The sequence below is a fragment of the Carlito syrichta genome, unplaced genomic scaffold (assembly GCF_000164805.1).
Source record: "Carlito syrichta isolate Samal-C Ts95f unplaced genomic scaffold, Tarsius_syrichta-2.0.1 Scaffold314771, whole genome shotgun sequence".
NCBI classification, from domain to species: Eukaryota; Metazoa; Chordata; class Mammalia; order Primates; family Tarsiidae; genus Carlito; species Carlito syrichta.
In genome coordinates, this window is record NW_007258867.1 from 81360 (window position 1) to 94104 (window position 12745).

Genomic DNA, 12745 nt, shown 5'->3' on the forward strand with positions numbered 1-12745 from the left:
GTGAGACATCATCTGTACAATAAATCAAAAAATCAGCCAGGCATGGTAGCGCATGCCTGTAATTCCAGCTACTCGGAAGGCTGAGGCGGAAGGATCGCCGGAGCCCGGCAGGTCGAGGCTACGGTGGCCGGGAGCAGCCACTGCACTCCAGTCTGGGCGATAGAGTGAGACTCCAACTCAAAAACAAAACAAAACAAAACAAAAAAACACTTCTCTATAGCAAATGAATCTATTGCATTGTGGTCCCTTTTTATAAAATAGTCACTTTATAGAAAGAAGGGCTACTGATTTGAAAAGAGCTCGGAGCTGAGCACCCCACAGGCCTGTTCTCTTTGCCATCAAGCAGCAAATGTCCTTCTAGTCTCCTTCTCACTGCAAGGAGATCAACACTCCTGCTAGGAGTAGTACAAAGTACTTGAACTCCCCAACCATTCCATGAGGTGGAACACCACCACAAAATGATGGTCAGCATGGGAAAGAGTTAGAAATGATCAATGTGAAGCAGCAGTTCTAAGGAAAGATTAGCAATGGATTCAGCAGGGCCTCAGCAGAAGAACGTGTCACCGGAAGAAGCGAGATCTATTTTAGGAATATAAGGCTGCTTCAGCACCAGGAAATCTTACCAACACAACAGAATCCAGAAATAGATTACAGGACATATGGAAAGGTACATTTTTATTTCAGTGGAATTACCACGTTTGGCTATCCATCTGGAAGGAAGGAAAAGTTGAATTCCTCTTTCACCCCACCAACACTGGCCATATTGCCCAGCTGTGTGTGAATGGCTTGTCCAGAACACAGCAGCATGGACGGAGTTGGGCAGTGGATCCATGTTCAAATACAGATTCCAGATGAATTATCATTTAAAATGTAAAAAAGAAAAACAAGTCTCCAGGAAATTTTTGTTTGTTTGTTTTGAGTCAGAGTCTCATTCTGTCACCCAGACTGGAGTGCATTGACCGCTCCCGGCCACCACAGCCTCGACCTGCTGGGCTCTGGCGATCCTTCCACCTCAGCCTTCCAAGTAGCTGGAACTACAGGCACACGCTACCATGCCCGGCTAATTTTTTGATTTATTGTAGAGATGAGGTCTCACCAAATTGCCCAGGCAAGTCTCGAACTCACGGGCTCAGGCAATCCACTCACCTCAGCGTCCCAAAGGCGCGGGATTACAGGCTGAGCCACCAAGCCTGACCTAAAAGTAAACATTTTATATGGCATAGATACTATGAAATAACATCAGTAATAGGCTGGGAAAAATATTTATGGTGCGTAAAGCAAAAATGGATATTATGCATAATATGCAGGGTTCTTAGAAATTGTTGAGGAGCCAGATGTGGTGGTTCACACCTGTAATCCTAGAACTTTGGGAGGTGGAGGTTGAGAGGACTGCCTGAGCCCAGGGGTTCGGGACCAGCCTGAGCAACTTGGTGAGACCTCGTCTCTATAATAAGTAAAAAATTAGCTGGGTGTGGTGGTGCAGTCTTCTAGTTTCTGCTACTTGGAAGGCTGAGGTGGAAGGATCACCTGAGCCTATAGTTCTAGGCTATGGTGGCTGTGAGTGCACCACTACACTCCAGCCGGGCAAAAGTGACTGCAACTCAAAAAAAAAAAAAAAGTTATTGATGTGGAAATCTAAAGAAAGAATGGTAACAGGTAAAGATACAGTTTAGGCCAGGAGTGGTGGCTCACACCTGTAATCCTAGCACTTAGGGAGACAGAGGTGAGGGGATTGCCTGAGCCCATGGGTTCAAGACCAGCCTGGGCAACATGGCAAGACTTCATCTCTACAATTAAAAATTAAAAAATTGGCTGGGCTCGGTGGCTCAGCCTGTAATCCCAGCACTTTGGGAGGCCGAGGTTAGTGGATTGCCTGAGCCCGTGGGTTCGAGACCCGCCTGGGCAACTTGGCAAGACCTCATCTCTACAATAAATCAAAAATTAGCCGGGCGAGGTAAGTGCGTGCCTGTAGTTCCAGCTACTTGGAAGACTGAGGCGGAAGGATCGCTGAAGCCCAGCAGGTCGATCCTGTGGTGGCTGTGAGCGTGCCACTACACTCCAGTCTGGGCGACGGAGTGAGACTCCAACTCAAAAAAAAAAAAAAATTTAAAAAATTTGCTAGGCATGGTGGCACATGGCTATAGTTCCAGTCACTTGGAAAGCTAAAGCAGAAGGATCGCCTGAACCCAGCAGGTTGAGGCTGCGGTGGCCGTCAGCATGCCCCTGCACTCCAGCCTGGGTGACAGCGTGAGACTGACTGGAGGAGAGAAAAAGCAGTTCATAGAAGAGAAATTTCAGGCAGGGCTTAGTATCTCATGCTTGTAACCCTTCCGGCATTTTAGGAGACCAAGGTGGGAGGATTGCTTGAGGCCAGGAGTTCAAGACTAGCCTGGGCAGAATAACAGGACCCTCTCTCTTAAAAAATAAGAAGATGTAGCCGGGTGTGGTAGCGTGTGCCTGTAGTTCCAGCTACTTGGAAGGCTGAAGCGGAAGGATCGTCAGAGCCCAGCAGGTCGAGGCTGCGGTGGCCGGGAGCGTGCCACTGCACTCCAGTCTGGGCGACAGAGTGAGACTCTGACTCCAAAAAAAAACAAGAAGACGGTGAATTTCAGATGACAAACACATGAAAGATTAATGATAGAAATCCAATTGTTCTATAGAAATGAAAGCCCAAGTCCAGAAAGACAGTATATGCAAGTTTATGTATCACAGTGTTGCTTGTAAGGATCAATCTGGAAAACAGCCTGTTTGTAAGCAAATTGTGGTATATCTATGACATGGAATACTTTGCACTAAATGTCTGTCTTTTGGTACGGTTCCTATGGTGTTAGATCCAGGTTGTGCATAGGTGGAAATGAGATCAAGTAGCAATCCTAAAACAGTAATGATTTTTCTTCCACTCAGGTTATTTCCAGAAGGAAGAGAATGACAAAGTACGAGAAGGCTGAGGTAAATGGATTACTTAACTAATATAAAGGCTCTATTAAATCTCTCACTCCTAATAATCACTCTGCCCTCCTAGACACTGACAGATCTCAAGTATCCTGGAGTGCCTATATAGCCCTCAGAGTCTTAGGGACAGTCTTAGAATGTGCTCTTATCTACATCTTGCATGAGCTCCATGGCAGACATTGGAGTATTCTTACTTTGAAGTCTGCCTCATAGAAAAGTGGAATGGGCTGGCTCAGCCTGTAATCCCAGCACTTTGAGATGCCGAGGCGAGTGGATTGCCTGAACCTGCAGGTTCAAGACCCACCTGGGCAACTTGGCAAGACCTCACTTCTACAATAAATCAAAAATTAGCCAGGCGTGGTAGCACGCATCTGTAGTTCCAGCTACTTGGAAGGCTAAGGCGGAAGGATCGCCGGAGCCCAGCAGGACGAGGCTGCGGTGGCCGGGAGCGGCCACTGCACTCCAGTCTGGGCAACAGAATGAGACTCCAACTCAAAAAAAAAAAAAAGAAAAGTGAAATGGAATGTTGAGTATTTTATCTTACAAAGTTATCAACATTTCATGGAACCTTTTAAAGGCATACTCCATGAATGCACATCAGGATATGAACACAGTGACCTTGAATCCTATCAATGATATCTCTCATATACTCGAATTTTTGTATATCTATGTATTTATGATAATTTGTGCCACTTACTAATGTTTTAGCAAATAACAAAAATAGAAATGCGAAAACATTGAAAAAAGCCAGGCTCAGTGGCTCAGCCTGTAATCCCGCTCCTTTGGGAGACTGAGGTGAGTGGATTGCCTGAGTCCGCGGGTTCGAGACCTGCCCGGGCAACTTGGAAAGACCTCATCTCTACAATACAATCAAAAAAATTAGCCGGGCGTGGTAGCGCACGCCTATAGTTCCAGCTACTTGTAAGGCTGAGGCAGAAGGATCGCCGGAGCCCAGCAGGTCGAGGCTGGGGTGGCCAGGAGTGGCCACTGCACTCCAGTCTGGGCGACAGAGAGACACCAACTCAAAAAAAAAAACATTGAAAAAGGTCGAATAGAACCAGAAAGTTGTAACATTTTCTGCCCATTCAATAAATCATCTGGTTTATTTGGTTTGGTGACCACAGGCCTAGAAGACTATGCTTGAATTGAATCGTAATAGGCAGAATAGCAATGTGGTGTTGTGGTTAAGAGCAGTACAGACCTTGCTCATTAGTGAGCAAGCTATATAATTTCTTTAAGCCTCCATGTTTCCTCCTCATTTGTAAAATGGAGATAATAGTATGGATCTGTTACAAGGATTAAACATAATCTGTGTACAGTAAGCATTGAAAGTAATAAGTAGTCACTATTACCATTGTTCTTTCAGTTTTGCCTGTAACTAATTGTGTGATCTAGGATGGGTCACTTAATTATGAACTTAATTTTTTTCCTATAAAATGGAGGATTATAATAGAAAATCAACGGATTCCTCCTAGCCATAAAAATAGTATGTAATTAATAAAAATCTCCTCTTAAAGATCTAGCTTCCCTGCTACTTTCTCTTGTCACTTTGGCCATCTTGTCTCTAAACAGCTGCTTGAACACACACAGTGTGCGTTTTTTTGGTAACATAACTTTCTCTTTTTTACATTTAGGTAAGACTTTTAACTATGGAAGAGGATCACTAGGGTGCAGTGGCTCATGCCTGTAATCCCAGCACTTTGGGAGGCAGAGGCAAGAGTACTGCCTGAGCCCACGGGTTTGAGACCAGCCTGGGCAATGTAGTGAGACCTGGTCTCTACAGTAAATTTAAAAAGTAGCCAGGCGTGGTGGCTATTTGGAAGGCTGAGACGGAGGGATCATCTAGCCCAGCAGGTCGAGGCTGCGGTGGCCATGAGCATGTCACTGCACTCCAGTCTGGGTGGCAGAGTAAGACTCCAATTAAAAAAAATATATATATATATGTGTGTGTGTGTGTGTGTGTGTGTGTATAGATAGATAGAAGAGGATCATCTTGCTTTCCTCTCCCATGGTTTTTAGTAACTATTTTCAGGATGAACAAGACATTAGAAAATTATTTTTAAAGATTTTTCTCTACTTTTTCGCTCTGTTTCAGATAAAGGAGATGGGTGAGCTGCATAATAGGGAACTCAATGCATGACTGCTGTAATCTGAAGATTGACCACAAGAAGGGAAGTTAGCAAATGGACTCAGATGACAGATCCAGGAGCACAAGGCGAAGAGAAGATCTTTGAGGATTACTACTTTGTTAGTTAAATAATATATTTGTAATAGTGAAGGCTGTACTCAAAATATAAGCAGCTTGAAATTGGCTTTACCAATCTTAAAATTCGACCACAAGTGACTTATATATGCAGATCTAACATAAAGCCCAGAATATGGACTGCATAGTTCAAATTATTTATGCATAATATTGAAGAGTACATTAAATATGCTTCCACAGTTGAATTTGGGTGACTGTTGTCTCATTTGTGATTGAAAGCTGCCTTTCTATTTACTTTGAGTCTTGTACATATTTGTTTTTTTATGAACTATGAAATAAAACCTTTTAAACTGAACTTCCTTTGTTTGAATCACATTGAATGAAATTTCAGATTTCATAGTATACACATTATAGGTTTAAAAGCGCTTTGAATGCTAACTACAAATTAGAGTTTCGCATGAGTTATAATCATGAATGTTCTTTTTTTTAGATTAGAAAATATAGTTTATTTAAAAGTAAATTAGACAGAAGATTCATCTCCCCAAGTTAGGGGTGGGAGCCAAAGCCAGGAAGCATGGCAATAGCCATAGCTCAAAGAGCACCTGGTCACACCAGAGTCTAGTGAAACAATGGCAAATCTAATCATGTATATTCTATATAGACTGTATAATGTATATAGACCTTCTGTACAGGGAATGCAAACAGTTTTCTTATTTTCACATATAATTATTCCCAAAAAACAATTTTTTTCTTTTTTTTTTTGAGTTGGAGTCTCACTCTATCGCCCAGACTGGAGTGCAGTAGCTGCTCCCGGCCACCGCAGCCTCGACCTGCTGGTCTCCAGCGATCCTTCCGCCTCAGCCTTCCAGGTAGCCGGAATTACAGGCATGCGCTACCACGCCCGGCAGATTTTTTTTTTTTGATTTATTGTAGAGATGAGGTCTTGCTGCCCAGGCGGGTCTCGAACCCATGGGCTCAGGCAATCCACTCACCTCAGCCTCCCAAAGGCACGGGATTACAATTACAATTACAATTACACAAGCGCGACTACAATTTTTTTCTTAATGAATTTAAGACCTGTTTAAGACCAAAATTGGCATTTTGATACAACACTGAACCTTGAGGCAGAACTGATGGAGAGTGTTGTAAACTGAATTCTATGGTTGGCTTAGAACAGTTGTTTAATACAGCACTTTTGCTGGGTACAGTGGCTCATGCCTGTAATTCCAGTATTTCAGGAGGCAGAGGCAAGAGAATTGCCTGAGCCCATGGGTTAGAAACTAGCCAGGCAACTTGGCAAGACCTCGTCTCTATAATAAATAAAAGAATTAGCCGGGTGTGATGGTGTGGGCCTGTGATTCCAAGCTACTTGGAAGGCTGAGGTGGAAGGATCACCTGAGCCCAGTAGGTCCAGGCTGCAGTGGCCATGAGTGTGCCACTGCACTCCAGCCTGGACGACAGACTGACTCAAAAAAAAACCAAACAAAAAAAAACACTTTCTCAGTGCCTTACATAATGAACCATTATGGTACAAGTGCATTTTTCAGTTACCTAGGAAAGTTATATGAAGTTAAAGTATCCGGGATTATTTTGCAGTGGGAAAAGAATAACAAAATATGAAAACTAGGGTTAAACAGTTACCTATTATTATTTATTTATTTTTCTGAGTTGGAGTCTCACTCTGTCACCAGACTGGAGTGCAGTGGCTGCTCCTCGCCACCGCAGCCTCAACCTGCTGGGCTCTGGCAATCCTTCCACCTCAGCCTTCCAAGTAGCTGGAACTACAGGCACGCGCTACTACGCCAGGCTAATTTTTTTTTGTTTATTGTAGAGATGAGGACTCACCAATTTGCCCAGGTGGATCTTGAACCCACGGGCTCAGGCAATCCAGTCACCTTAGCCTCCCAAAGCGGAGGATTACAGGCTGAGCCACCGAGCCTGGCTACCTATGATTATTTATCCCTTCTGTGGTAGGCACCATTCTACAATGGCCCTCAAGATTTTCTGCCCCTGAAGTACATACCCAGTATTAGTCAGGACCCGTGCGTGAATGATGGGTGATCTTAATGTAAATAAAAAAATTAGCCAGGTGTGGTAGTGCGCCTGTAGTTCCCGTTACTTGGAAGGCTGAGGTGGAAGGATGGCAGGAACCCAGTGGATCGTCACTGGGATAGCCGTGAGCTGGCCACTGCACTCTAGCCTGCGTGAGGAGTGACTCTGACTCAAAAAAAAAAAAAAAAGGATAGTAGACATCCTTTAGCTCTCCATGGCTGCAGCGCTGAAACCACAGCCCGGTCCTTCAGTGCTTCGCGCCGGCTCTCAGGCTCCCCCGCTGCCATTGTAACGGCTGTCCCTTTGGCTAATGACTTTTTAGCCGGGGGCACCACCACCACCATCTCCAAGAGCGAGTCAAGCTGCTGCTGCAGATGCCGCACGCCAGCAAGCAGAACGTGGCCGACCAGTGCATCCTGCGAGCAGGACGTGCTGTCCTTCTGGCGGGGCAACCTGGCCAACGTCATCTGCTACTTCTCCACGTAAGGGCTCAAGTTCGCCTTCAAGGACAAGTACAGGCAGGTCTTCCTGGGTGGCGTGGACTGGCGCACGCAGTTCTGGAGCCACTTCGCGGGCCACCTGGCTTCGTGTGGTGTGGCTGGAGCCACCTCGCTGTGCTTCTTGTACCCGTTGGACTTCGTGGGCACATGCCTGGTGGCTGATGTGGACACATCAGGTAGCGAGCACAAGTTCCGCGGCCTGGGGGACCACCTGGTAAAGATCATACTCAGTGACCGCCTGCATGGCCTGTACTGGGGCTTCAGCGTGTCGGTGCAGAGCATCATCATCTACCACGCCGCCTACTTCGGGGTCTACAACACAGCCAAGGGCATGCTACTCCACTCCAAGAATACCCACATCGTGGTCAGTTGGATGATCGCGCAGACCTTGACGGCTGTCGTGTCCTACCCCTTCAACACGGTGCATGATGATGAACATCCTGTACGCGGGCACCCTGGACTGCTGGGGAAAGATCTTCCGCAACGAGGGCACCAAGGCCTTCTTCGAGGGTGCCAGGTCCAACGTGCTGCGTGGCATTGGTGGTGCCTTCGTGCTGGTCCTCGAAGACCAGCTCAAGAAGGTCCTCTAGGCCTCCCCAGGAGCATGGCCTCCAGGGCCACTGGCAGCTCCCGACCAGAGTCCAGATGCTGCAGGGCTCATATTTATTGACCAGAACCATGTACCTTGAGAATCATGTCCCATCTGCACCAGGATCTGTCCCTGTCAGGCACTTTGCAGACAATAAAAAAGCAGGGCACTGGAAAAAATAATAGCAGACATAAGGAGCAGTCACTGCCCTTGGGCTGAGACAGAGCATGCAAAGAGAAGACCCATCCCCATCCCCCTAGTCTCCAGTGCTGGACTAGATCCAGACTTTGTGGGAGAGGGTACTCTGAATAACAGGGGAGTTGCCGTGGTGCTGCAGTGACAGAACTTGCTGAAAATCTGCCTTGTGGAACTTGCTGGAAATCTCTCTAGGGCAGGAGTCATCAAACTGCAGGCTGACCTGACATCTATTTTTATGTAGACCAGAAGTAAAGGATAGGCTGAAAAAAAAAATAGAGTATTTAATATGTGGAAATATATATGAAATGTAAATTTCAGAAGCTGGGTGCAGGGGCTCACACCTGTAATGCCAGCACTTTGGAAGGCTGAGGTGGAAGGACTGCTTGAGCTCAGAAGTTCGAGACCAGCCTAGGAAACATAGTGAAACCCCAGTCTCTACAAAATAAATAAATCCAAATAAATTCCAGTGCCCGTAAAGTTTTATTGAAACACAGTTATTCATTCATTTACATATTGTGTGTGGCTGTTTTGTGGCGCAACAGCTATTGACCCTTGAACAACGAGGGTTAGGGGTACCCAACCCTACACAGTCAAATCTACATATAACTTTCTTTTCTTTTTTTTTTTGTGAGTCTCACTCTGTTGCACAGGCGGGAGGGCAGTGGCATGCTCATGGCCACCTCAGCCTCGGTGGCCTCAACCTGCTGGGCTCAAGCGATCCCTTCCCCTCAGGCTTCCAAGTAGCTGGAACTACAGGCACGTGCCACCACATCCAGATAATTTTCTTGATTTATTGTAGAGACAGGGTCTTGCCCAGTTGCCCAGGCTGCCTGAGCTTAGGCAATTCTCTTGTCTCGGCCTCCTAAAATGTTGGGATTATAGGTGGAGCCATCACGCCTGGCTACATATAAATTTTGATTCCCCCAGAACTTAACTACTAATAGCCTGCTGTCGACTAAACAGTCAATTAACACATTTGGCATGTCTATGCATTATATACTGTATTCTTACAATGAAGTGAGCTAGAGAAAAGATGTTATTAAGAAAATCACAGGATAAAATATATATACTGTTCGTTAAGTGGAAGTGGACCATCACAAAGGTGTTCATTCTTGTCTTCTCGTTGAGTAGGCTGAGGAGGAGAAAGGAAAGGGGTTGGTCATGCTGTCTCCGAGTGGCAGAGGCAGAAGGGGAGGCAGGGAGACCGGCACACTCAGTGTCTGTTTTATTGAAAAGATCTGCATATAACGCACTCTCACAGTTCTAACCCTTGTTGTTCAAGTTGAGACAGACCCAATAGCCCTCAAAGTCTAAAATATTTACCCTCTGGTCCTTTACAGGAGACGTTTTCTGGCCCGTTTGCTGGGTAGTTTTTCCCAGGTAGGTGTCTCAGCAGACATAGGCAGTCTATAAAACTGCCCCAGTAGCCGGGCATGGTGGCTCACGCCTGTACTCCCAGCACTTTGGAAGGCAGAGGGAAAGGACTGCCAGCACTTTGGGAGGCAGAGGCGAGAGGATTGCCTGGGCCCAGGGGTCAGAGATCAGACTGGGCAACGTGGCAAGACCTTGTCTCCAGAATAAATTAGAAAAAATTAGCCAGGTGTGGTGGCGCACACCTGCAGTTCCAGCTACTTGGAAGGCTGTGGTGGCCATGAGCGTGCCACTGCCCTTCAGCCTCAGGGACAGAGTGAGACTCCTACTCAAAAACAACAACAGACTGCCCCAGCAGGTGGTGGAATGGGGCAGGTTCTCAGGGGAGCCGTTGGCTGCTGCCCACGCAGGCACAGCTGTGTGCTAGACACCCACCAAGCCACAAGAGCCGGATGAAGGAGCAGCCCTGGGTGGGGCCAGAGGCCGCTGTGCCAGCACGCCAAAACTGGGAGAAAAGAGCTTTCTTGCAGTGCTTCTTCAGCGCCCTCTGCTGACAAAGCCGTAGACCAATTTCACAAAGAAGCACAAAAGGCAAATTAGAGGCAAGTCACTAACTGGTACACTCTTCAACCCATTGCTTCCTAGTCTCTATCCTACCTTCCGAAGCTACTCTTGTGAAGGCCAACACTGCCTACTTACTGCCAAGGACCCTACTCCCCCAGTGTTGAATCATTTGATCTTCCTGCAACCTATCACCATGGCTTCCCCATGCCTGACTCCAGTATGTTATCTGAATTTTCTTCTTTGGCTTTGCTGGTATTAGTCTCTCCTAGTTTCTCCTAGTTGTTTTCCTCTTCTCTCTTTTTTTTTTTTTGAGTTGGAGTCTCACTCTGTCGCCCAGACTGGAGAGCAGTGGCATGATCATGGCCACTGCCATCTCAACCTCCTAGGCTCAGGGATCCTTTCGCCTCAGTCTTGCAGGTAGCTGGAACCACAGATGCGGGCCACCACACCTGGCTAATTTTTAATTTTTGTAGAGACAAGGTCTTGCTATGTTGCCTAGGGTGGCCTTGAACTCCTGGGCTCAAGCAATCCTCCTGCCTCAGCCCTGTGAGCCAGCCTTTTCCTCTTTCCCTGACTTTGCAATACTGTTCTCAGGATTTGTCGTTACTTCTTCTTCTTTTTTTTTTGAGTTGGAGTCTCACTTTGTTGCCCAGGCTAGAGTGCAGTGGCATGCTCATGGTCACCACCGCAGCCTCAACCTGCAGAGCTCAGGTGATCCTTCCGCCTCAGCCTTCCAAGCAGCTGAACTACAGGTGTACGCCACCATGCCCGGCTAATTTTTTGATTTATTGTAGAGATGAGGTCTCGCCAAGTTGCCCAGGAGGGTCTCGAACCCGCGGGCTCAGGCAATCCACTCACGTCAGCCTCCCAAAGTGCGGGATTACAGGCCAAGCCACCGAGCCCCGCCCAGGCTGGTTTTGAACCCATGGGCTCAGGCAATCCTCTTATCTTGGCCTCCCAAAGTGCTGAAATTATAGGCGTGAGCCTGTCCTTTCTTCTATTTCCCTCTTTTTCTTCCTGGAGGATTTCATTCATTTCCTTGCCTTTGTTATCCTTTATAAACCTAGATTATAAGAGAAGCATCACCTCCATTTCCATCTTTCATACTGAGATCTGTCCTAAACTGTCTGTTTCATGTTACTGACCTTTGATGATCTCAACATCCTCCTCCACCAGCCTATTTCATCTCCTGTATTCTCGGAATCAGTAATTGGCATTGCCAGGGACCGAGTCCTAAATTCTGTTCTCTCTCTTGCCTCCTCCATTGTTTGAGTCCCAGACCTTGTGATTATCCTTGAGAAATAAATGCTCCTCTAATTTGCCTTCCCTTACACGCTTTCCCTGGTCTCTTTGCCACCAATCTATCCCCTCTGCAGCCCAAATCCCACCTTGTTCCCAGAATTTTGTGACTAAGTTAATCATAGCACATAGACTTATATAAAGTCTACCCTTTCCCCCAGCAGAGGGGCATACACGCCTCTCACTGTCTGGCCCTGTAGCGAGCATGTTTTCTCCTTCTGACTGTCCAGCACCCTATCCCTCTTTGATCTAGGGAGGGTTCTCTTCTGATGTGATCTAGCTGACAGCCAGCTCTCTACCTCCCTCTTGGGAGTCTAAGGGCTGAGACCCTCCCTTTGCTCTGACCACCCAAGACATAGGCACACCCCACGTGGGACTTGGAATCTTGTGATAAAAATAAGTACAAACAGTTGAGAAAAAAACACATGGGTTGTGGTGGCACGAGACCAGTGGTGGTCACAGGAGTGCCGCAGGGGTGGCATCCTGGGCTCCTGTGGCCATCTAGCTGTGGTGGCTCTGCTTGGCCTCCCTTGGCTCTTCCTTCCTCTCCATTCCCATTGCCAAAACCCAGCTACAGAGTTTTATCACATGCCTGGATGAATGTACTTTCTGACTTCCCTAGTACCACATTCTCCCCTTCAGACCTTTCTCAATGTCATTCCCAGAACAACTGAAATCTAGTCCCAGTCTACCTTATTATCCATCGTAGCCCCAATCCATCACATTTAATGGCAGTCAAGATTTCCCTTCCCACTCCTCCAATGTGCCCATATGCCTTTCATGTCTCTGCTTGGGTTCTCTGAAGTCTTTGCCTTTGCACACGTCCTGGGAAACCCTCCACTTAGTCAAGGCCCAGTGCAGGACCTACTTGTTTCATAAATCCCATATTCGTGCCGGGCTCGGTGGCTCAGCCTGTAATCCCGCGCTTTGGGAAGCTGAGGTAAGTGGACTGCCTGGGCCCACGGGTTCGAGACCCGCCTGGGCAACTTGGCGAGACCTCAACTCTACAATAAATCA

At 46.9% G+C, this 12745-nt stretch overlaps 1 protein-coding gene and 1 pseudogene across 1 annotated transcript in view; both read left to right on the forward strand.

Annotated features, from left to right (window-relative positions):
- EPCAM (epithelial cell adhesion molecule) overlaps positions 1-5510 on the forward strand; it is a 19009-nt gene extending 13499 nt beyond the window's left edge. The window contains exons 8-9 of the mRNA XM_008071871.2: positions 2905-2949; positions 5048-5510. Coding sequence (XP_008070062.2) covers positions 2905-2949; positions 5048-5092 — 90 coding nt within the window. The 3' untranslated portion in view covers positions 5093-5510. The remainder of the gene's footprint in view (positions 1-2904; positions 2950-5047) is intronic.
- A 1911-nt stretch (positions 5511-7421) lies between these two features.
- On the forward strand, positions 7422-8297 carry LOC103274424 (annotated as a pseudogene).
- Positions 8298-12745: the final 4448 nt, after the last annotated feature.